The 26,158-nt window shown below is 37.7% G+C and overlaps 1 protein-coding gene across 7 annotated transcripts in view; it reads right to left on the bottom strand.

Annotated features, from left to right (window-relative positions):
* The window catches only part of CCDC85A (coiled-coil domain containing 85A), a 202,812-nt gene that overhangs the window by 29,740 nt on the left and 146,914 nt on the right, over window positions 1-26,158 (bottom strand). For 6 of the 7 annotated variants that reach the window (XM_030827276.1, XM_003262404.3, XM_030827278.1 and 3 more), the window contains exon 3: window positions 12,507-12,583. The exons of the other annotated variant lie outside the window; for it this stretch is intronic. In XM_030827276.1, coding sequence (XP_030683136.1) covers window positions 12,507-12,583 — 77 coding nt within the window. The remainder of the gene's footprint in view (window positions 1-12,506; window positions 12,584-26,158) is intronic. 7 annotated transcript variants of the gene reach the window in all.

Raw genomic sequence — 26,158 nt, 5'->3', positions numbered from 1 at the left:
TAAGGCTCAATCTTAAAATGACCTCTCCAAAGTCCTTTTCTTTTTTTTTTTTTTTTTTTTTCCTTGAGATGGAGTCTTGTTCTGTCACCCAGGCTGCAGTGCAGTGGCACAATCTCAGCTCACTACAACCTCCGCATCCCAGTTCCAAGTGATTCTCCTGCCTCAGTAGCTGAGATTACAGGTGTCTGCCACTATGCCTGGCTAATTTTTGTATTTTTAGTAGAGATGGGATTTCACCATGTTGGCCAGGCTGGTCTTGAACCCCTGACCTCAGGCGATCCACCCGGCTCAGCCTCCCACATCCAAAGTCTTTTTCAATTGGCAAAGAACCTAGGCTGCCATCACCAACTATCTGACCATTTAGAGAACTTACTAACAAAAGCATGTGAGTTTCACTGGTTAAAGAATCATGTATTAAAATGGGAGTGTGGTAGAAACAGGAGTAGAAAGTGAATGGGGCTTGTTCCAAACAAAAATTGCAAAATACAAAGTTGATAAAGGCCCCTTTGTTTAAAACTCTTTGTGAGAAATATTTCATCCAAATTTTAACTATAGCTTCTGTTAACTTTTGGCACTCAATACTTGCTAGGCACCCAAAAGCATAACGACCAATCATTCCCACACAATTTAGTTGTGATCAAATTTACTGCTTGGATTTATATCTGAGTGTGCATTTTATCTTTTCCTCTTATGAGATTTCTGTAGTTATAGATATTAAATTTCATCGCATATGAAAATGCTTACATTAAAAAAATTATCCCCCTTTGACATTAAGACACACCTGCCTTGGTTGTCACAAACAATTGATAGAGCTTGGCTATTAAAAAGCCTCCCTTCTTAGAGCCAGCTTTTACATAAGTCCAGAATGGCTCCCATCTGGTCCTGGGTTTATTGGTTATTTGTTATCTGTCAAACATTAGAACTCCTGCCTTGCAAGTTGTTCTGTAGCAAGTGAGAGACATTTTAGGTCATGAAAAGACAATACCCAATTCCTTTACTTGCTACACTACATTTAAGCCAGATTGACACTCCCTCTGTAATCTGTACATTTCTCAATCCAAACTTTTTCCTAACATAATTTCTAAGAACAATAGTTAAATTAATAAAACTAACAAAAAATGTAATCCAAGGGCTTAAAGTGAAGAGGCGAGCTGTCTTATTTTATTTTTCTCTTTTTTAAGAATAATAATTCAAAGGTTGCTTCTATACCACTAACCTATATAAGTTACAAAAATCGTAAAGAGGAAAAAAAATTCTGAAAGAGGGCTTCATTATTTTGGGTCTCAATTAAGCATTTCTGAAATCACAAGTACCTGAGGTGAGTAAATTTTTGTGAGATACTATGAAGTTTCAGGACAAAGAGTTCTCCCAAAGGTAAGAAATAGACTATAGACACACGTGAATTAAGGAGAGTAGAGTGCTTTCAAAGGGAAAAACAAATTCTGAATAGACTTGTCTCTTGACCAATAGTAAGTATCCCTTCCCACCTCCATCTCCTGGCCTTAACACTAGACCCTGGGTAAGGAGCTAATTTTCCTATGGGTTTGGAGCCTGGAATAGGGTAGAACCCAAGTAAGGGTGGGGGAATTTTCTCAGCCCAGAGAATATTGGAAAACTTGGGAGCACCAATCCTAGGAGCCATGGGGAATGGCCAGACTGTGGCAGCCAGTCAACAGCCAAAGTCAGGCTCAGGAAGGGTGAAGTGCGGAAACCCACAGGACTAGACTTAAGACAGTAGGTGAAGACTTGTATACCTGATGGGGGAACAGCTCTCAAAAGCAGACTCATAGGGGGCTGGGCCCATGAAGAACACTGTTATCAATTCTGTGACCCCAATTTGGGCTGGTGTGGCCTGAGGAAACACAGTCTACGCAGTAACGCTATGTTTACAACTGTGGCTGGGCTGTTTTTCAAAAGACTCCATTGATTATTGATGTTAGAATACTTTGTAGAATTTTTAATTCTAAAATAAACCCTAAATCATCTTCTAGTAAGAATTACTTACCAAGCCATTGAAGGCCCCTAAGTAGTGAAACAATTAAGCTAACACCTATAATTTATTTAATATGCTCTTTCTTCATCCTGCTTCTCCAACATGCTTTAGTGTCATGTGTTAACATGCTACCAGGTTAGACAGGCTCAAAGGCACTCAACCTAAAAGATCATGTACAAGAGCTTCTTCTGAACAGTAAAAGCTACACTCATTACCATCTCACTGTATGCCTCCTACAATTCTTTCATTATGTCAACCAGAAAATCTAAAGAAAGGCCTCATCCACTTCTTTGTGGCTATTTCAGATGTTTTAGTCTACAGAATGAATCCAGTAAATCAGGTATCCTTTGAAAAAACATTTTCTTCCTCTGTATATTATTCTTCATGTGTATCACAAGCGCAGATGACTTTGATTTATATGCAGCTTCTCTTTCATTATTCTCCTCAGTGTAGCTTCACTGAAAAAACTAATGTGTGATACCTCATGTCTTTGTCGTCTCTTTGTCATAACAATTTATTTTGGCCAGTCTCAGAACTGAATTTCCAAAAAGTATGCTACATTTTAAAATAAAGAATACCTATTGTTGGGTATAAATTACACTTAGATAAAAGTTAATTTTTTAGCATTTTCTATGTTAGCATTCTCTTTCATCATAATTATTTAAATTCCCTCTGTGAAATGTCATGCCTCCTTTCATTGTATGCAGTATGAGAAATGTCATGGCTTCTTTTATTATATGCAATATGAGATAATATGTGGTCCCTTTAAAATATGTTCAAGTGTGACATTTTTAAAATTTTCACATTAGCTCATGAACTCAGGTGAGAATATCCTAACTTCAGGTGATCTTTACCTGGGCTGGTGTGGCCTGAGGAAACACAGTCTACTCAGTAACACTATGTTTACAATTGTGGCTGGGCTGTAAATACCACCATTTACAAGGCATTTTCTTCTCAAATAATGCCTAATAAATAACATTGCATCTCCCCCAAATAATAAGACTGTTTCTAGTTTTGGGCTCTCTTTAAAATGTTGCATTGGATTTAAAGGACAGCTTAGTGATCTTCATTGGGTATCACAGAGAACATGGCAGTGCAAAGAGCTCTGCATTCACTGGGCGATGACCTGCCATGGTGGCTGTACCAGCATTCCATCAGCACTTCCTGTGGGTTCCTCTTCACCAACTAGATACAACCAATTCAATCTTCACTGCTTCTCTCTATCTGTTCTTGAATAAACAGCCCTCCATTCTGAGACTTGGTAGCTTTGCAAATGTATAAGGCATGAGCCCAAGCCTTTATTTACACCTGGTCTCAGAATGGTCAGGGCTGAAAGGAACCACACTTACAAATGAAGGAAAGTTAGCTCTTTGGATCTAACCAGAAAGAAATCCACAAGCCTTTATCACACTCATTTTATTTTTAAATACGTACATTGTTAGGGAAAACTAGAACTTTTGTGTTCATTATACATGATTTTATATAAAGAATGTAAAGAAACATTAAGGGGACTGCATATTATCTCTTCAAATACACATAAAGCCAACACTGATTAGACCAGCGTATGAGCACCCTATCTGTGCATCTGATATGGTCTAAGCCTTAAACATACATGTCCACGACTGTATGTTATTTAAACAGACTTAATAGCTATCTAATGAAATTTTATTAACTGTAGAATCCAGTGAGGTGGAGTAACCCCCCCATGATGTAAGTAGGCATTTGTAAATTAAAGACCCCATATAGTGTAAAGTTGTGGTTTTAAGGAATATGAGTATCAAAATAAAAAGAACACACCTGTTTTGTATATTCATTATACATAAACACAAACTTTCTCTGGATAAAGAGTCATAAATTTGCAGAGCTGAGTAGCTCTTTCCATATCACCTGTGACAATTTTCTTTTATAGACAAGCTATATAAGGCTTAGAGAGGTTAGGGGTGTCCTCCTGGTCTAACAGTTGATTAGAGACAGAGCCAGGTAAAGAACTAGTTCTTGAAACCCCTATTCAGTGTTATTTCTAGCAATTCACAGTACCTCTTTGAATTACTGTCAGAGTCTAAAGTCACTGCTATGTCTCAGCTTCTTAAACATGGCTCAGTTATGTTTTGCTTATTTTTGATACAATGACAGCTTTTCAAATGTAATTTAAGAAAGTCTCGCCAGGCGCGGTGGCTCACACCTGTAATCCCAGCACTTTGGGAGGCCAAGGCAGGAGGATCACTTGAGGCCAGGAGTTTGAGACCAACCTGGCCAACATGGTGGGACCCTGTCTCTACTAAAAATGCAAAAATTAGCTGGGCGTGGTGGCACGTGCCTGTAATCCCAGATACTCAGGACGCTGAGCCAGGAGAATCACTCAAACCAGGGAGGCGGAGATTGCAGTGAGCAGAGATCACGCCACTACACTCCAGCCTGTAGAGCGAGTCCCTGTCTCGAAAAAAGAAAAAGAAAGTCTCAAATCACTTAAAAATGTATTCACTTAAACTGTCTCATATTGTCGAAGAATATAGATCTTTATGTATATGACATTTCTGATCTATATTATGTTTATATTTAGGCAACATAGATATTGCCTATATTACATTTATATTTGTCTACTTTATATGTAAAGGATATAGAAGGCACCAACTTAAATTGTTAATGCGTTATATTTATAAGCATTTTCACTTTGCTCAGGCTACAGGAAAGAAAACAAAAAATGAAAAGTAGAAAACTTTTAAATGAAAAGTGCCTAAATCTCATTGTAGGAAAAGGTCTCTGAACCACAGAGGAGGATGACAGCTTAGTTTAGATGCTTATTTTCCATTAGTCAGAGATGTAGTGACCACCAGCAGGAAATGGAGATCAAAGTAAGACTGCTCTACTGGAAATCACAGCATCTTTACAAGCTTCCCAGAGGCCAAGATTTCATAATTTACTGCTTTTTTGAAATCCACATTTCAATGGTGTTTACATTTAATTTAATTAACTACATTCCAAAATCTAGCACTATACAATGTTTTCCACTTTCTATGAGCCTGTTACCTTACTTTATTAGAAAACAGAAGACTGGATTACAGGCACCCACCACCATACCCTGCTAACTTTTGCATTTTTAGTAGAGATGGCGTTTCCTCATGTTGGCCAGGCTAGTCTTGAACTCCTGACCTCAAGTGATCCGCCCACCTCGGCCTCCCAAAGTGCTGGGATTACAGGCATGAGCCACTGCACCTGGGAGGCTGACGCAGGAGAATGGCTTAAAACCCAGGAGGCGGAGGTTGCAGTGAGCCAAGATAGTGTCACTGCACTCCAGCCTGGGTGACAGAGCGAGACTGTGTCTCAAAAAAAATAAAATAAAATAAGAAAAGAAAAAAAAAAGGAAAAGAAAACAGCAGACTGTTTCATCTTTAACTTTTAACTTTTTAGTTTTGGCTTTTTTTTTTTAAGCAAAAGAAGAACAGAAAAGCATTTGTATAAGTTCAAGGCAACATTTGCTTCTCTTATAATTCCCTTTCAAATTTTTTTCCAAATATTCCTTAGTATTGCTTCTCATAAGTATCTACATTTCTAGTTGATATTACTATATAGCCAAACCTAAGACTGATAGGGTCCCATAATTTTTTGCGAAAAATTCTGCCAAGGACAGGTAACAATAATGCTACATTTTTATGCTATTACAAATAAAAAAAGTTTTGAATGTACCTTAGTGATAGAATATAAAAAGGCAACACTATTAAATATGAATTATTGATAACACAGTCCCAAATAGTTTAGTATCTATTAAATAATTCTACTAATACGCTTAATCAGCAGCGTGGCCATATTTTATTTTCATTTCCCTTTCACCTATATTCTCTCATTAGAACGAAGATTTATCATCGTGTATCAGAGGTTCTCAAACAAGAACCCTCAAATATGAGGAAATCTCTGAAGAATGTTATGAATCCCCTCACTTTGAGGCCCTCCATGTTGCCTTAGACATTTTTCCTGTGAATTATACTCTCTCTGACGTTTTCTCTGACAAATTTTAGCTTTTCCCTTAATCCAGTTTCCATTTATTTAGGTTTTCTAGCATGACTTTTTCTCCATAAATTTACTTTTCATATCTAATTATCTCTTTTATTCCAACACACCCACACCACTTGTGCTGCTCCCATCTGTCCCCTGAAAGCTCTATTGAACTACACATAAAAGCCTTTTTCCTTTAATTATATAAATTATGTCAATTTAGAGAAAACGTTGTTCCATAAGCACTGTGCATTTGGTAGAGTCCATTTTTTCCCAAGTATGACTCCAGCAGCAACCAATCCTTAATGGATTTAACTAATTTTTCGTATCAGTAGCATCCAGATTCTACACAGGTTGTGCAACATAATTAGGGTCGCTCTTCATGAGAAAAAAAAGTATAATTCTGCAGGAGTTTCTCTTCAGGAGTGCCAGAATGGTAATTTCTATGCAAATAACAGTTGAGGAATACCATCACTTGCTTTAAGGATCCTGGAAAGCCTTACTCTGTGACAGTTTTTGTACAACAGTTACAGATTTTTATTTTTCAGAGCAATTCCAACTCTAAAAGAGCCATACATCTATGGCCCTATGAGACTAAAACAAACAAAAGGCAAAGCAAAGTCAGAAAATGTGAAAAGGACAAAGAGGCAACACGATACATACCTATCTCCACAGCAAACAAGGAAACACACATAAGGGGAATAATGTATCTGAGAGAAGCCTCCCTTCTCTGCCCCCATGCTAGTAATTCTGCATAAGCACCGTGGTGAGGTGAGGGAGGACATCAGAGATGTGATGCTGGGCCTGCGCTGTGTTGCCACAGAAGTGAGAGCTTGATTTCTTTAGCTCCTATGTACCCTTCTCAGCACTTCTGGCAACAGTGACAGGTTCTTTTCCTTTGTTCAGAGACTGCTCTGGCAACAGCCTTGCCTCTTGCCAAGGCACTGAAAGACTGCATTGCAAGGCACATTGTAACCAAATTACTTGAGAGGGAGACTTTTCATTTCCATTCCTAAAATTAGACTCTTCTATGTGTGCTAGCACTACGAAATAGAAACACTTGCGGGAAGGGGCTCACTCAGCGGTTATCTGAGTTACCATGCCTTTCAAACAGGTTTGTGGAACCACAGCCCACGTGCAGGTATATGACAGCAGGCAGTTCCGGGTGCCACTATGGATTCAGAAACTGGCTTGCAAATGTTGGCTTCAAGAGGTGGATGGTTTGTTCTGGGGAGGGTCTCTGAGCATAATGAATATATACTACTTTCCAAGCAGATGTTGGCGCCAGAGCATTTGATCAAAAAGAACAAATTTCCCAATAGGACTTTTAACAAATGTAGTTAATCGACTTAGGAGCTACAGCAAACTGCTTGTTCATGTCTCTAGTTGAGTCTCTTTATGATGCAAAATCCCAAGTCAGCACAAAATAGGTGAGAATAGTTTAATAATAATAATTTTTACCTCAGCATTACATCTGAATAGTAACTGATGTCTTAAAGGGTAGCACTACTTATTTATAATAAAATCATCAGGTAGGTATTCTATATCATCCATTTAAAGATATTTTCTAGTTGAATAAGCCTCACTACAGATGCAGCATATAAACATATTGACTATGTCTGGATTAAAAAATTTTGTGACCATCAAGAAAAGGATAATGAATGGAGTAGAAAGAGCTAAGCAAGGTTTTTGAATTTGGGCTAAAAATCAAATTTCAATTTTAAAATTTCAATTTTAAAACCACGACTGTAACTATCAGTTCCCCCTATCCACCCTCCTCCAGTTCACTCTGAACCAAAAGGCCCTCTCTTACCACATTCTGTTAAGCATAAATTTTCCATGCAGGGGTGGGTATTTGTGTGTATATGATAAACCTTTATAATTTTCAAGTACTTTGGAAATGTGTCAGGGAGAAGACCCTGTAAAATGCACTTTTTGTTTTATTTATGTTGTATACCATGGCATTAAGAAAAACTGAACATTTATTTTAAAGCAGGAATGCAATCAACATCTAACAAATCTCAGATGGCTAAGCAGATCCAATGTTAGTTTTTAAGATAAATGTTGGAAAAAATGAATTTGTCAACAAGATAAAAATAGGTTTAGTAGCTTAATTACACTGAATCATATTAATGGTATGAATGGATTAAGGGAGCCACTGTGCACGTGCTAGAAAGAACACTGAACGGGCCTACATCTTATGCCTGGCCTTCACTGGCTGCCTGACAGGCGGACGCTGCTAACCTCTGTGAACCCAATACACCTTCACTGAAAAGGGGGGTTGTCCTATGTGACACATAAGGTTCTATCCAGCTCTGGAAATTGATGATTCTTTGTATAGAGAAAACCTGTATTTGTTTGTAAGTATGTATAGAAGATAGCTGTGTTCCTTTTTATTTTGATACAAAACTCCTTAAAACTACTTTACACCCTACTATGTCATTATTTACAAATGCCTACTTACATTATTCAGAGTGACTCCATCTCACTGGATTCAAAAGTTAATGAAATCTCATAGACAGCAGCTACATTTATTTAAATCAATTTATTTAAGCACGATTTTTGTTTGAGGTTCACATTACATCATATATCCATGCAGTGGAACTGACAGCCAATGTGAGCAGTTTAGCATTATGTGTATTATGTGTACTGTAAGATATTATATGCAACTCTTTGAAGAAGATTTAACTGTGACCTGTAAAAAATGTTCCTATTTGTTCATGTGCTCGGAAGAATATCCTAAAGTCCAGGTGACCTTTAACTACCATTTGTACTAACTTTGAAGAGGCATTTTCTTCTCAATAATAATAACTAGCACATAATGCAGCATTTTCTAAGAATAATAAGACTGGTTCTTACCTTAGGATACCTTTGAAATGTGTTCACAAACTGGATTTAAAATACTGCTCAGTGATTCTTGCAGGACACAGTACACGCCATGGCAGATCAAGGAGCTCTACATTCACTGGGGATGACCTGCCATGGTGGCTGTACAGAGGCTCCATCAGCACTTCCTGTGGGCTGCTCTTCACCACTGGATAAAACTAACTTAATCTGCACTGCCTTTATCTGTTCTTGAATAAAGAGCCCTTCATTCTGGGACTTGAGAACATTTTGCATATGTATAAAACATGGGCGCAAGCCTTTATTTACACCTGAGCCCACAAAATGTAAGAGCTGAGAAGAACCCCTTCATTTACAAATGAAAAAATTGAGGTCTTTGCATCTAACCAGGGAGAAATCCACAAGCATTTATTACACTCATCGTGTTTATTTTTAAATACTTATATTGCTAGGGCAAAGTTGTGACTTTCTGTTCATTATACATAATTTTATATAAAGAATAAAAAGGAGCATTGAGGAAGATTTCTTCCTCCAGGACAGTGCTTTATGTAATTAGTCTAAACTCTAAACTAAAAGTAAAAATCCTGGCTATAGCTGCAAAGGTGTTTTACATACTTGGGATTCCAACTGCCAACTACATTCTTACTTCTGTTTATTCAAAGACAAATGGACATGCTTTAATAAAGTTGGGAGTGAAAAGGAATACCTTCTGATCAAGGCATAGCAAACAAATTCTTAGAATTGAAAATCAAATGTTTGAATATTGAGATTAACTTAGGCTAGGATGTCAGCTTATCTCATTGAATTGGCCTTGCAAATCAGCTAACATCATAGTTAGAAACAGTTTCTGCAGGGAAATCTCATGATACATTATTTGTAATAGTATCAGTAACATCTAAGAGTAAGTTGTACCAGTAAATGCCTTTGTGTAATCCAGCTGAAGTCTCAGTCTCCCATGAGAATTCTCCACATGATGCTCACTGTTCTGAGATCCATTTATTGTGTTCCATCCTAGGGTCTTACCTACTGTCTGTATTCATGTTAGTTTGTATTTATAGAAGTAGTTACAACTGGTACCTCTATTATATCTTAGTAGTAAATGAAGGCACCACTCTGTGATAGAGAAATTTAACAGAAATACTGTTTTTGAATTGACAGATCTACTGCATTCTTTGCATATGTCCAACAGCATATTTCAAACAATGGGTTCTCTTTGTATTAAATTACTTTGACAAATAGCTGTTTAACTAAAACGAAAACATTGTTTACCCATTTGTAACATCGCTGAAATCAGCAAGAATCTGGCATGGTACAACCGATATCATTTTTCTTTTGTAATGCTACATATCATGATGGTGCATCCCACATCAATAACATTTTAGAATCAATAAAACATGATCTTTCTCGGCCATTTCTTAGAGAGAAGAAAATGAAACAAAACAAAATGAACCGAAAACCTTCCTTGGTAGCAAAATAGTAATGTATTTAAAAGGATATAACTGAACACTTTAAATTGAGTAGTTGTTTAATCTTGCTTAGTCTTAACTATGCAACTACTACGTATTCCAATACACATAGACATATCAAGTATAGTTAAGGACTCTTCTGATTTTCCTTCAAGACTTCTAACACTCACTTTTACAGGTTTTTAAGAATCAACCTTGTCATCATTTTCACATTTGTTGTGCCTCTTTTTTTTTTTTTGATAAGATGACATACATGCTATTAGTTTGCTGTTTGATGTCAGCCTCAATTCCTTCTCAGAAGGAAACTAAGAAATAAAAATCATTTGGAATTTTTTTTCTATTTCTTTTACATTCCCAGTTGCCTGAGAGATGGCACAACCATGTATAATAAACTAACTATATTTTGTAGGTTTCTTTGTAACAAGTAAGAAGTTAGAGGTTTTCTGTCAAGGGCCTTAGCACAGTCATACTGTGAATTTAACATAAAAGGCAAAAAGGAACACAAAAAAGTTTTAAAAGGAAAATAATGAAGAGCAAAGAGAAAAAAACCCACCAGTAGTATTTTATTTCATGACACAATCTCTTCTGTCATCATGAATTTTAATACATGTACAGTTTGAGAAGAGAGAGAAGTACAGAATTCCACCCTTAGCCTCAGTTTCTGTTACTTGTAGTCAACCAGGGCCCAAAAAAATTAAATGGAAAATTCCAGAAATAAACAAGTTTTACATTGTGGGCCGTTTTGAGTAGGGTGATGAAATCTCATGCTGTCCTGCTCCATCCCACCTGGGATGAATCCACGCTGTCTACACTTCCTGCCTGTTAGTCACTTAATGGCCATCTTGATGATCAGGCCAATGGTCACAGCATCTCAGGGCTTGCGTTCAAGTAACCCTTATTTTATTTAATAGTACTTTACTAACAATAACGTTGTTATTAGTGTTGTTAATCTCTTACTGTGTCTAATTCATGAATTAAACTTTATCACATACATTTATGTTAGGAGAAAACACAGTATTGCAGGGTTTGGTGCTATCCGTGGTTTCAGGCGTCCACTTGGGGTCTTGGAATGTATATTCCCCTTGAAAAGGGGGACGACTACTATAGGTTTATTTCACTCAATCTCATGCTTTCTGGGAAGACTGTTAGCCAATGGAAGAAAGAAAAAAGGATTCTTATGTGCAGTACCTGATAGCCCAAATCATCACTAACGAGCAAAAGTAGTTCAAAAACAAAACAAGATTTAAAAGACCTAAAATGTCTTTCTAAAGGGTCTTTGCATTAATGTTCAAATTTCTTCTCCTGAAATACCAACCTGAAGACTGGTTAATCTTTGACCTTTTATTTAAACTACTGCTTACTAGTTGTTTGAGATATAATTTTCCCTTAGCCATTTATGAAACAGAAATAATAACCAGAATGTAGAAAGAACCCTAGTGACTAATTTCTTAGAAAACATCTTGTTATAAAACATTAAAATATATTATTGGCCACATGCTTGGAAAGGAAACCAACCTAGAATCATATTTTTCAACTCCTCAGCAAAACGTTTTCTGAAAACCACCTCCTCAAAAGACCAGCATGATTCTCACCAAGTTAACAGCCCATGGAAAGAATTTTATAAGTGAAATGTATGGGAAGACATTAAACATCCTAGAAAAAGTGCCACTTTACTTTAATAAGGGGAAAGAAATGAAGTCCCAAAGTAAAAACTGTCAATTACTGTCATCACTTTGTTTCACTGAAAGAGTTCAATTATACCACAAAGAATTTTAGAATGTACTAACTTAATTATAATGTGAAACCTTCCAACTACCTACAGCTTTGCCTAGTTCAGAAATTAGCAAATTTTCTATTTAAATAAGAGTGCGTTCCCTATATCCACCAACGACATGCATGATGTATATGAGTACTACTATCAACATGTCTTTATTTTCTACTTCTCATTATGTTATCCTTCTCCTTTGTTCTTCCTTTCAAAATTATTTCACATTCTCATTTCAGACATCTGCATCCTTTAGTATAACACATAGAAATCTGGAAAAGATGATGGCCATCATGGAACGTAATCACACTCTACATTGATGAATGGCTATTTACAAAATGATTTCTATCATTTAAAAGAGAAAACGTCATTGAGCTTTTAAATTCCAAATAAAATGCTACCAACTTAAATGGCACTGACTAGCTATGAGCTTCTGGAAGTCACCCACCTGGGGCAGCATGCGATTTTCTTCCTCCAGCTGTCTTACTCTTGCCTCCAGCTGCCTAACATAGGACAAGGTTGATTCTAAAATTAAAAAGAAAGAACTCACATTATACACACAGGTCTTGTTTGGTGTACTGTCAGGATATTTTTGGCTTGATTTATTCAAATCAGATAGTGACTACTTCGTCTGTCATTTAAAATAAGAAAAAAAAAAAACTCCCAGAAAAATAAGAACAGAAGCCACTGAAACTAAAAACAGTTTTGAACAATTTTACAATGTTAAGAAATATTAGATAAGATACAAACTGGCATATTTACAGGTGGTAGTACACATAATTGACAGACGATTAGTATTAAGATTCTATACAGAACTCTTACAAACCAGTAAGAAAACACAAGTAAAGGTATGGAAAATATTTCTCAGAAGTGGAAATACACTAGACAAATAAACCTAAGAAAAGCAGTCCAACATCATTATTAATTAGTAAAATCACGCACACTTAGAACAGGGCAAAACCAGAACTCAAACCTGAATCTAATACCAAAATCCAGTCTCTCCACTACTCTAAGCCCCTTTAGCTATTTTTAATCACTAAGAATTGAGACATTTCAGCCAAGGACTTTTAAAAATATTTCTGAAGTTTGATCCTCTTCAGATGGAACAAATATTTTTCCGAAGTCAAATCGTTTTTCACAAATCTTTCTTAAATGTTTAGTATTTCCTGTTCTGCAATAAAGTGTATTGAGGTCAATTTAAAAAAAAAAAAAAAGTATTAGAGAAAATTATAGGTGGTGAGACTGCAGGCTTTTTGCACACCAACCAGACTCAGAATAATAGGCATCTTGAAGACAGTTATACTCTTTTCTTCTGATTTTGTACATTTTGAGTTGTCAATGAGTTGTTCTACATATACAAGACTATTTTGTAATGTTAACTATAACCAAAATAAACTACAAAGCTCCATTAAAAAAAACAGAAAATAAAACAAAATTTTTCAAACATCCAGTTCTCTTTATTTCCCCCAATAAAAATTTCAAGCCTTAAGAAAAATATTTGTTCTTTTCACAAACTTACAGATACTGACAGAAGAAACAGGAAAGAGCTATTTAGAGTTAGAATGAATTTTGACTGATTTTAGCTGACTGTGACAGACCCAAGTTTTTCACACATCTTTAGGTAAACCAGAAGCAGACCTGAAATTGATTATTTTTTTCATTCCTTCACAAGCTCAGGCATGTGCTGAAAGCTCAGAATCGTTATCATGCTTAGTTTCTGTTCCATACTGAACTCTAAAGTTTATGGCTTTATGTCAGGAAAAGGGGTCACAGGTCAAGAAAAGTGAAATTTTATTTCTGGGAACAATCTGATAGTAACTCTTCTTCATTAAAGTGAAAATATACAAGGTCATCGCATAGTAGCAATTCACTCATCGCACAAGAACAAACATATTTCAGGTGCAGTGAAAGGTACACAGCAATAGACTTTCTCCAGAGCACACTTCTGTTACATTAGGTAGCTAGTCAAACACGAGCAAGGCAGGAGAGGGCTCCCCACGAGCCCACCCACCAAGAATGTCAGGCAACCAACACACGGGATGGTCAGGTGGTTGTTAACTGTCTCTCTAAAATAATAATTAGTTGCAGCCAACACCAGGGAAAGGCAGTCTCCCAATAGATAGAAAAAACCTGGTACTGGTGATCAGCACTTCCCCAGTAAGATCTCTGGAGTTGGGCGAGTGGTCTCAAGCATGTGTACTAAGAGGAAAAATAGCAGTTTAACTGGTATATGATCTTCCTGTGGGGATGTGAGACGGCTAAGGGAAGAATGCCTCAAATGAGCATGCATACATCGTCAGTAAACACACTGCGCATACTCCCCTCCCAAGCGCTAGCAGGCCACTGCACATGTGGACAGTCCACCTCAAGGGAAGAATCAGGGTAGAAGGGACATGAAATCTCAGAAGCACGCCAATGTATAAAACCCAAGTCAAAAGGTCAAACAGTGCACTTGATCTCTCAAGTCACCCACCTGACCCTCTTCCAAGTGTACTTTACTTTTACTTCCTTTCATTCCTGCTCTAAAGCTTTTTCTTTTTTTTTTTTTTTTTTTTTTTTTTTTTGAGACGGAGTTTCACTCTTGTTGCTCAGGCTGGAGTACAATGGCATGATCTCGGCTCACCACACCTCCGCCTCCCAGGTTCAAGCGATTCTCCTGCGTCAGCCTCCCTAGTAGCTGGGATTACAGGCATGTGCCTCCACGCCCGGCTATTTTTTGTATTTTTAGTAGAGACGGGGTTTCTCCATGTTGGTCAGGCTGGTCTCGAACTCCTGACCTCAGGTGATCCGCCCGCCTCGGCCTCCCAAAGTGCTGGGATTACAGGCATGAGCCACTGCACCCAGCCATTCTAAAGGTTTTTAATAAACTTTCACTACTGCTCTAAAACTTGCCTCGGCTTCTTCTTCCGCTTTATGCCCCTCAGTCAAATTATTTCTTCTGAGGAGGCAAGAACTGGGGCTGCTGCAGACTCATATGGTTTCGCTACTGGTAACACTTCCATAGTTAATATTGAAGCAGAAGAACCTCCTCAGTGTTCATGTTCTTCAGCCTCAGACACACAAAAAGGGCAAGAGGCAATACGGTAGTGCACCTAAGTGTCTGGAGCCCTTAAGGATCCACAGTTAGGATGGATATTGATGCCCTGATCTGAAATTCATCATGGAAACACAATTATTTTTATGTGGAAATAGTTTATATGAACCCAATTCTATATTTGTGACCTCTAAAGCAATGAGCTAACATTTTATTTTCTAAAATACATAAGCATCAGTCCTTAATTCACAAATACAACAATTAAGCTCATCTCTGACAAGCATAGAGCAGACCTGTTTTCCAAAATAGTGTGCAGAAAGCCCCCATCACTGACATTAACATGATGACCCAGAGACCTCACACCATTGGAGAGGATTACCTTTGAGCATTTCTCATATAAGAAAATAGAAACACAGGTAAAGAAAATTGAAGACATTTGCTAAAGATATCCTTTCATTTTTTTAGCTTAATAAAATGTTAAAAACTCTGCTTTATGGACCCTTTCAAAGTGGGAAAAAGTATGCAGCATAAATGAATAGCAAAGTTATTGATTTCATGAGTCTGCTTTACTCTTGCAAATGAATAAGTGATTTGCAGATCATCAAGATGTGAATGTAGATTGCCTGATTTACACTGTTTTGCAAGCCCTGCTCTTTCCTCTGGAAAAAAAACCACTTGATAAGGCCATCCAAGTGAAAAGTTCATCAGCAATATTCTATTTAAACCACACAAAAATAAAGTTACATTCTTTTTTGTTCACAATTTACACCTTATCTTTATTGCCCCTATGCTGCACTATCTATAAGGCTGTGATACTTAAAGCAGCTGAAAAGACTACACAGACTGATTCAGGTGAAATTTGAAAAATGCTATTGAATGGAATTTGTTTTAATTCAGTGACTGTCTTCAATCCCTTTATCTATTTCTCTTTTCAAAATCTTTGCAGTTTATATATCTGATGTTTTCACCAAGTCTCTATTTATATTATAAAAGTATTATGTCAGTTCAGGAAAAAAGGGGTAAATTCCTGAGTTTGGAAAATATTCTCTAACTCCCATTTTTAATGTTGAATTACAATAGATCATGTCCACATCTTTTTTCTAAAGCATTCACTGCAAATATGGACTGGGACAGGAACAAACAGAGCATATTTTTAAACAGGTGAAATAATGAAAAAAATAGCTTTACAGTGAAGGCAAAGGCAAAAACATTTTGAGTTCATTCATTCAACAAATATTTATTGTGTCACTGATTTGTGTCAGGCACTGTTCTAGGGTTAGGATGAAGATAAAGCCAGTTATTGCAAATCCTAATAAGTTTCTCAGAACACACATTCCCTATTAGATTACAGGCATTCCAGAAGATCCTGTTAACTGTTCCAGGCTCTTAGCCCCTGTTGCAATTATTACTTAACAATTAATGGATACTCACACAAAAATACACTCTTCCTGGGGGTAAAACACAGGAAGAATATCTGATCTACATGTATAAATAAGACTACTCAGGCTGTTTTGTTTTATTCAGAAAGAAACTGATTACGCCATCCTTTAATGGGAGTGGAGTAGAAAAATGTTTTTCTGGAATATACTGTGAGATCAGCATTGGGTCCCCGAGTCCCTTTAGGAAAAGCCATTGAAAAAAAGTCCAATCTCCCAATTGTGACATGAGAAAAAAAGAAGAAATATTTGCTTAGTTAAACCCTTGGGATTTTGAGGTTTGTTACTTACCATAGGTCAGCTGAGCCTGACTAGTAGTGCATAACCAATAATTAAATTTTTAAAAATGTAAGCTATATTTTAAATAAAATAAAGTATAAGAAACTCAATACTTTAAAAAAAAAAGTCACATCCAAATCCAGATCTCAGTCATAGCTAATCATTAGGAAAAATTGACAGAAACTTCTCATGGTGTGAGGAAGAGAAGAAAGCCTTTTGGGTACTGGAACACATTGACCACATCTGCTACAACCCCCTTCCCCATGCTGCCTTTTCCCTTTTCTGTCCTTTTCAAGGGTGTCAACTATAAAATAAGCTGATCTCCCGGTACACTCGGGGAACATGATAGATAGCTGTACCTAAGGGAAGTGTCTAAAACTGGCATTCATTTTATCATAAAGTCATTAATAGAAAGTTGCATTTGAATGTACTATAATTTAAATTGACCATTACATTTTATAGCACTGGCTGACAGCTTCATAAAACTGAGATTTCAGAATGCCATTTTTGGCTTTTAGAACTCTGAGAATGAGGCTCCAAAAGAGCATCAAAAAATAGCCAAATTGTCAGCTACAAAGTACATAAATATATAATGCATTAAAAAAGGAGCTGGCTAGGTGGCTCATGCCTGTAATCCCAGCATTTTGGGAGGCTGAGGCAGGCAGATCACGAGGTCAAGAGATCAAGATCATCCTGGCCAACATGGTGAAACCCCGTCTCTACTAAAAATACAAAAACTGGCCGGGCATGGTGGCGGCTGCCTGTAATCCCAGCTACTCGGGAGGCTGAGGCAGGAGAATCGCTTGAACCCGGGAGGCGGAGGTTGCAGTGAGCTGAGATCATGCCACTGCACTCCAGCTTGGGTGACAGAGCCATACTCTGTCTCAAAAAAAAAAAAAAGGAGCCTATAGAGTCAAGAAACTTATAAGCAGTTGGGAGAAAATAAAAGGGAAAAAACAATAAGGTAATTTGAAATGTAGTGCTAAGTCCTGTGAAAGGGAAGCAAAGAAAAAAATCAACATTGGCAGTAGTTCTTATGAAGGAGAAACTCAAGCTTAAAATGTATCAATAGAGTTTTGATAGGCCAGAAAGATATGAGTGGAGCCACAGATGGACCTGGGCCAGAAGCCAAAAATGATCCTATTGTAAACACAGAAAGAAAGGAATCACATGACGGGAAAGAAAGGGACATGTGGGTGCAGGAGGAGAGGCCAGGTTATTTCCCACAGTCACCTATCTGGAAAAGCAAATATCAAATCACGAGAATCCAGTGGCAATTTGCTTTAAAGCTCCCAAAAGTTATTTTATTTCTCTTTCCACCCTGGGAAACCTATGGGCATCTAGACATTAGAAAAGTAAGGTGAAGCAAACAATATTGATGTGAAAATCCAATGACATCCTCAAGATGTTCTTTGGGTGAATCTCAGGCCCCTTTTCAAAGCAGAAATCATTCTTTGAACCTACGTGTTAAAGTTCACAGCATCTGTTGCAAGAAAAACAAATTAAGAAACATGCATAAGAATTCCACTAAATTCCACATCTTCTAAATTCAAATTTTAGCGGTAGAACGTACCTTAGAGCTTTTCTAATCAGCTTGTGCTACAATCCTCTGACTTGTTTTGCAAATAAGAGAACTAAAGCTCAGAGTGCAATGAACTTGGTTGCTAACAATGGGGACTAGTCAAATATATTCAAATAATTGTGTTTCATTACTCGAGCACCACATTAATCCTCATATTGGATCTACTAATCATGAAGTAACCTACATAGATAAATACTAAATTCTTTTTTTTCTCCCTGACTTTAGATATTCTTCATGGATTTACCTTTACAGTAACTTGATATTTCCTTGGACAATATTCTTGACTTGATTTCACTTCAGCTAACCTGCAATGCATTCAATTGTATAAAGGAGCTCTGTTCATTTTCTCTGTTGGTTTGAAAACACTCTGATAAAAATACTAAACCCTCTTTACTTGCCTTTTGTTTCTAAAGCAGTGTTTCCCTACAGAACATCTATCCTTGAAATCACCCACGAATTACACTGATGATTGTATATAAAAGGTTTATTATTGGTATTTGCAACTGTCTAAGGTTTGCCACACTTCTGAGTGGTTTTGATTAGATGAAGTGATGTCATATCTCCAAAATCTCAGGGCAGAAAATAAAATCTGGTAATGGTCCATTCTAACACAAACTACAGCATTTGTAAGAGTGTATAGGACGAGGCTGGGCACAGTGGCTTGCACCTGTAGTCCTAGCACTTTGGGAGGCCAAGGCGGGCAGATCACCTGAGTTCAAGAGTTCGAGATCAGCCTGGACAAGATGGTGAAACCCCGTTATCTACTAAAAATACAAAAATTAGCCAGGCGTGGTGGTGCGTGCCTGTACTCCCAGCTACTCGAGAGGCTGAGGCAGGAGAATTGCTTGAACCTGGGAGGTGGAGGTTGCAGTGAACTGAGACAGTGTCATTGCACTCCAGCCTGTGGGGGGACAAGAGTGAAACTCCATCTGAAAAATAAATAAATAAATAAATAAATAAATAAAGAGTGTATACGAGGAAAATTATCTGGAAGACTATAGTGGCCATGAGTTTATAGATGTCAGCTTTTATGTGGCTCTCTAAGAATTAGCCTCTGTGTTGGCTTGACTGTTAATCCCTTTCAAAAATCATGTTGAAGTTTAATTGTCATTGTAACAGTATTAAGAGGTGGGACCTTTAAGAGGTGACTAGGCCATGAGGGTTCCACCCTCATGGGTGGGATTGGTGCTCTTATAAAAAGATGAGTTTGGGCCAGGCGCAGTGGCTCACGACTGTAATCCCAGCACTTTAGGAGGCTGAGACGGGCAGATTACGAGGTCAGGAGTTCGAGGCTAGCCTGGCCAACATGGTGAAATCCCGTCTCTACTAAAAATACAAAAACTAGCCTGGCATGGTGGCAGGCACCTGTAATCCCAGCTACTCAGGAGGCTGAGGCAGGAGAATTGATTGATCCTGGGAGGCAGTGGTTGCAGTGGGCCCAGATTGTGCCACTGCACTCCAGCCTGAGTGACAGGGCAAGACTCCTTCTCAAAAAAAAAAAAAAAAAAGATGAGTTTGGCCCCCTCTTGCTGTCTTACCTTCAGTCATGACATGATGTAGCAAGAAGGCCCTTACTGAATACTAACCCCTTGATCTTGGATTCCCCAGCCTCTAGAACTGTGAGCCAATAAATTTCTGTTTACTATAAATCACCCAGTCTGTGGTATTCTGTTATAGTAGCAAAAAGTGGACTAAGATAGTCTCTCTCAGCAAAAGAGGCCAATAGCCACATGCTTTCCAATTCATAGACAAATTTTTCAATAAACTCCAAGCACTAAAGACATGGCTTGCACTCATTCCATATGAATCCTACTATCCACAGGCTTTTTCACATCCCAAGGAAATTACTTCAGAACTGTGTATTTTAAAAATTATTACTGTTCTGAAAAAAGTGTTTTTCTTCTTCAGGCAAGCAAAGGTCAACCTCCTACTTAGAATTCACATTAACTCCACAAGTATAAGTGATTATATTTCTCACTAAAATTTGACGCTTTTCTTATTTTAAAAAAATTTTGTTGGAACCACCACTTTCAGATTTGCCTGGATATTTAATTCATACTGCCTTATTAAGAGAAATAGAATTTTTTAATGGGGCTTTAATTGCCCTAAATAATCTAAAATTGATATCAGATTTTGCTCTAGTCCACTATTTATGAAGCAAATTCTACTCTTCTCAGACCTTTTTCTCTCTGCCTACCCAAAAGAGATGACAGTTAGTTCCTCTCCCTCTCCTCCCATGCAGAAACCCTTTCAGTTTGTCTTTGGCCCAGAGCTCTCTTAGCTCTGTGTCTCTGCCCACACATTCCCCTAGCCAGCAGTACTTTCCTCATTCTTCTCTGCCTAGTCAAATACTCCCTATTCTTCCTTTCATGGAAGGAAAAATAGCTTTCCAATAATTAGAAATGCCAAAGATTGGAATATACTGCTTTGTACCATAATGTACTCTTGTTGTTGGAGGTATTCAGAGAAAGCTCAATGAGATTTTGCAAAGCTCTCTACCTATGCATATTGTTAGGCTGATCCCTTTAATTCTGAAGGCCAATAATTCTACAATATCAAACTCTCCCACTCTGCAAGTCTCTTTCAATTTTCCTTTTCCTCAACTCATCTGTCAGTGAATCACATATTGAATGTCTTGTGATTTCTCTACCTATTTCTTATAGTGTTGTTTTCAATTTTTGCCCAAAAATGCTACATTAAAATATTTCACTAACCCTCAAACACTGACTAGTTGTGTTCCCTGCAGGAGTTTAATGAATATTTGGTAATTTACTTTAATATTACAACACTTCCTCACCCAATAGTTATTATCTGCTATGTGCCAGATATTGTTCTGGGTCCCGGGGATACAGTAGCAACCAGGAATGATAAGATCTGGGTGTTTATGGAGCCCACATTCCCGCGGGGAAGACAGGCAGTAAAAACCAAATATGATATTTTATGAAGGTGATTTGTACAACAAAGGCAACAAAACAAACCAGAGTACTAGGATAGAGAGATCTGGGGAAGACAGCTACTTCAGGAAGCAGGGTCAGGGAAGAGCTCTCAGAGAACTAAGATCTGCATGTGAAAAAGCCAACTATGCAAAGATCTTGGAGAAGAGGGTTTTAGGCAGAAAGAAAGGCGGTGCTCAGAAGCACTGGCTGGGAAGACCCATATTCTGGAATCTAGTCATGGAGAGGGAAGTGACAGCAGCTTGAGACAGGAATCTGTTTGTCTTGTCACCTTCCTCCACTGCTTAAATTTTTAAAGCCTTGTGCTCTTTTTGGCTGTTTATATTTAGACCTAGTTTTAGACTCTTCAAGTATTATGCTTTCCTTTTAACAAAAATTTTAGAAATATGCGTGGTTCCTCTCTCTCACACCCCACTTCCCTTCCATTGGGAAATTTTTTTTGACCCTACCTCCAAAATATCTTGAGAATCCAACCTCACAATAGTTTTTTACAAAGGACCTGCTTCTATTCTTGCATCCTCCTCCCCCAGGGCTATTTTCACTCACAGTCTATTCCAAACCCATGGCAGCCAGGGTTTTCTTTCTAAAATGCTAAGTCTGATCACATCATTCTTTATTCCAACCCCTGCAGTAGCCTCACCATTTTCCTCCAAATTAAAGCCAAAGTTCTTAAAATGTCCATCAGGGCCCTATGTGATCTGACTACCTGTTTTCTCTCTGACTTCATGCACTCATTCACTCTGCACCAGCCAAAGGGCCTCCTTTCTGTTCCTGAACACCACAGGTGTCTTCTTGCCTCATGAATTTTGCCTTTGTTGTACCCTCTTCCTGGAATGCTCTGCCCCCAGTCAGCTGTTTGGCTAACCTCCTCACCTCTTACAAGTCTTTGTCCAAATCACAACTTCTCATTGAGACTTGCCCAGTCCTCTCATTTGATCCTGCCACCTGCCACACCTCCAACTCACATTCCTGATCTGCTTTATCCTGCTGTATTACTGTACTGACTTTATTTTCATCAAAATACTTCACCATCTTCTACCATATACATTAGCTTGTTCATATGTTATGTGTATTGTGTAAGGTCTGTTTCTCCCGACCAAAATGTAAACTCCACAAGACAGGGATCTTTGTCTATCATGTTAAGTGACATAGTTGAGTGCCTAGAATAGTGTCTGGCACAATAAAATTCTATTGAAGGAATCAACCAGTGATGTAGAAGCTCCCCTAAAGGAAATTATTTCATTGTACAGATCTATACTTTTCCATTATTTCAGGCAAAACAGGATTTGTATTTAAATGGGGCCTAATACCAATTCTGTAATGCTGTTTGAAAGTCACTCTATGGAACATTAAATTTTGGAAGGAAACTTTGGACAGGTTCTCAAATGATGTCAGATCCAACCACTTGTGGGTAATTTCAAATAAAAAGTCTTAAGTGTTCACCAAGCTCAAAAAGGTAGAGGAGGGAGAAAAGAGGGAGAGAGGGGGAAAAGGAGGGGGGCAGTGAGAGAGGGGGAGAGAGAGATAGAGAGACAGAGACAGACAGTGAGAGACAGAAAGAGGGAAAAAGAGCACCTGTTGGGGACTGCTACGGCCTGAGTGTTGTGTCCCTCCAAAATACGTATGTTGAAATCTAACACCCAAGGTGAGGGTATTAAGAGATGGAGCCCTTAAGAGATGACTAAGTCATGAGAGAATAGGATTAACACCTTTATAAAAGAGGCTTGAAGGAGCCCTTTCCCCGTCATGGCAGGCGCTACCTATGAGGAATGGGCTTCCACCAGACACCAAATCTATGGATACCTTCGTCTTGGACTTTCCAACCTTCAAAACTGTGAGTAATAAATTTCTGTTGTTTATAAATTACCCAACCTAAGGTATTCTGTTATATCAGCCCAAAAGGAATATGAAGGGGTGGCAAGAAGAGAGGGAGACACAGAATTAGGTGTGGGGGGGTCTACACAATATGGACTATTTCTACCACTAAAATCTTAGAATACAATCTAAATGCCCCTCAGCTAGAAATCTGCTTAATAAGGTTCCCTTTTGGTTACAAATGCCCACTAGAAGGAAGTTAAACTTCACCTGAACATTCCACCCCACCGCACCTCCCATCCCACCCCGCTGGAGGGGTACTGAGGGAGCAGGAGCAGGCACAGCTGTGCACAATGCATGGGGCAGGTGTCAGACACTGAGAGGCTCTGCATTGCCAGAGAGCAGCCTGGGGGGTGGGGGGGTGTGGGGGGGTGGGGGCAGAGGGCAGCAGTCCATATCAAAAGGGCATTATTTTGTGAAGAGAAAAATCTAAAATTTTCAAAGGAAGGGAAAAGCAAAGCTATGTGCTGTCCTGTATAATTATAACGAAGGCTGAAAATACTGAATCATTTTCCAAGAAGGGTTTGATGAAAAAATCATGAGTGCTGTTCTTTTACTGCCATGCAAGTGCTATGTTTTCTGAAACAGCAGTGATTTTTGTTTCATTTAGTATTTTCTATAAAAGAATAAATAAATGAACATCTAAAACTGATGGTTTGCCTATAAATCGATTTAGATACCAGAAAAAAATTATTAGGGTCTATTGTACCAGAAGATAATCACCATAAATGTATTCAACCCCCTAATCTTCCCAAAGCAGTTTTTTGGGTTTTTTGTATGAATTTAAAAGGTACAAGTGCAGTTTTGTTACATGGATATATTGCAGAGTGCTAAAGTCTGAGCTTTTAGTATAAACAACACCCAAATAATTTACATTGTACCCGTTAAGTAATTTGTTTTTAATTTTATTTTATTTTAAGTTCAGGATTACATATGCAGAACGTGGAGGTTTTATAGGTATACAGGTGCCATGGTGGTTTGCTGCACCTATCAACTCGTCATATAGGTTTTAAGCCCTGCATGCATTAGGTATTCCCATTAAGTAACTTCTTATCACTCATCCCCTCTCCTACCCTCCTATCCTCCCCAGTCTCCAATGTTTATTATTATTCCACACTCTGTCCATGTGTACACATTACTTAGCTCTCACTTCTAAGTGGGAACATGTAGTATTTCCCTTTCTGTTTCTGAGTTATTTCATCAAGATAATGGCCTCCAGTTCTAACCATGTTGCTGCAAAAGACATGATTTCATTCTTTTTTTTAAGCTGAACAGTATTCTATTGTGCCTATACATATACCACATTTCCTTTATTCAATCATCCATTGATAGACACTTAGGTTAATTCCATATCTATGCTATTGTGAAATATGCTACTATAAATATACAAGTGCAGGTACCTTTTTGATATGATGATCTCTTTTCCTTTGGGTAGATACCAAGTAGTGGGAGTACTAGATCAAATGGTAGTTCTATTTTTAGTTCTCTGGGAAATTTCTGTACAACTTTCCATAAAAGTTGTACTAATTTACATTCCCACGAACAGTACATAAGTGTTCCTAAAGGAAGGAGTTTTTCAAATGGGGGAAATGGCATTTTGTCACATATGTGCTGTTATTCACCTATTTACTTGTTCCTGGGGAATTGGTACTTGGTGGTTTCAGCTTCCACTTCTCTCTATATGTGGGGCTCCATGTGGTGAAACTTTGCCTTACAGTTTGTTTCCAAGCTGCCCTATGACTAGCACAGTGCTACGTGCTACAACATGTTGAATAATGGAAGAAAGGAAAGAGGGAGGGAGGGAGGAAGGCCCTCATCATTCTGTTCCCAGATGCTACTGAAAGTTTTGTGCTCCCAGGACAGTTTGAAGCAATTATTCAAGACACAGTTAAATTTCTACCTATAAAACACACAACACAAGCAATCTAAACAGAAGTCTGGCTCAGAGGAACTTTTTTATGCCCTAAAATTGCCTTCACTTTTACTCTTCCCTTTGAAAGCATCAACCCCACAAAGGAGGTACCAGGAAAGTGGCAATAAATTGGGCTACAGAACTGGGGACTATATGGAAAATATTTCAATCTCTGAAGAGCTATTTAGCATGAACACCATTATAACAGCTATTCAGGGTTAAAATGTGTCTTATTTTCCACTGTTATGTTGCTGCTGTTATTGTCATTTCCCAGAGAAAAAAACTGCCTTTTCCTAATGCCAGTGGATAAAAGTGGATGCCATTTTAAAAAATGTATGTGGCCCTCTTGTAAGTGCATCTAGTCGGTATTGTCAGTGAATGCACAAAAAAGGAAATTGGTAAAAAACAGGAAATCTGTAAAAAACAAATTTTCAAGACAGTAAACCTATAAAAATGTGATTTTCTCTTAGTACAATTAGTGTGCCTTTTTATGCATATTTAAATGCTTTTAAAAGCCTATGTATTGTTGGCTTTTTAGTTATACTCTTCAGAAAAACAAAAATAATTTTTATCAAATTATACAGCAAAGCATCATTAATTTGAACTTAATCAATTGGGAATTCATAAACAAATTCATTGAATTTAGCCAGCATATACTCTGTACTGGCTATGAAACAACAGATGGCAAAACAAACTCATACACAATGTAACAATCGGGGAATGTTCCTTTATATAAGAAAAGCGACGTTTTCACATTTTACTTAGCATTATCTATCTGTACACAAAGTGATTATTTCAAATAAATCCAGTTAGTTTAGATAAACTAAATTAGAAAGCACATACTTTGAACTTTTCTGTACGTTGGCATTTTTCATATATTTATCAACAAATACTTCGTAATTACTCTGTTAACATATATTTATTAAGTACTAACTATGTGCTAGGGATACTCCATTGAAAAACAAGCAAACAGGACTCCTACTCTCCAGGAACATTCTAGTAGGGAAAACAGATACATAAATAAGCAC

Source organism: Nomascus leucogenys, chromosome 14, assembly GCF_006542625.1.
Source record: "Nomascus leucogenys isolate Asia chromosome 14, Asia_NLE_v1, whole genome shotgun sequence".
Classification (NCBI taxonomy): domain Eukaryota; kingdom Metazoa; phylum Chordata; class Mammalia; order Primates; family Hylobatidae; genus Nomascus; species Nomascus leucogenys.
This window is presented reverse-complemented; position numbering and strand designations above follow the sequence as displayed.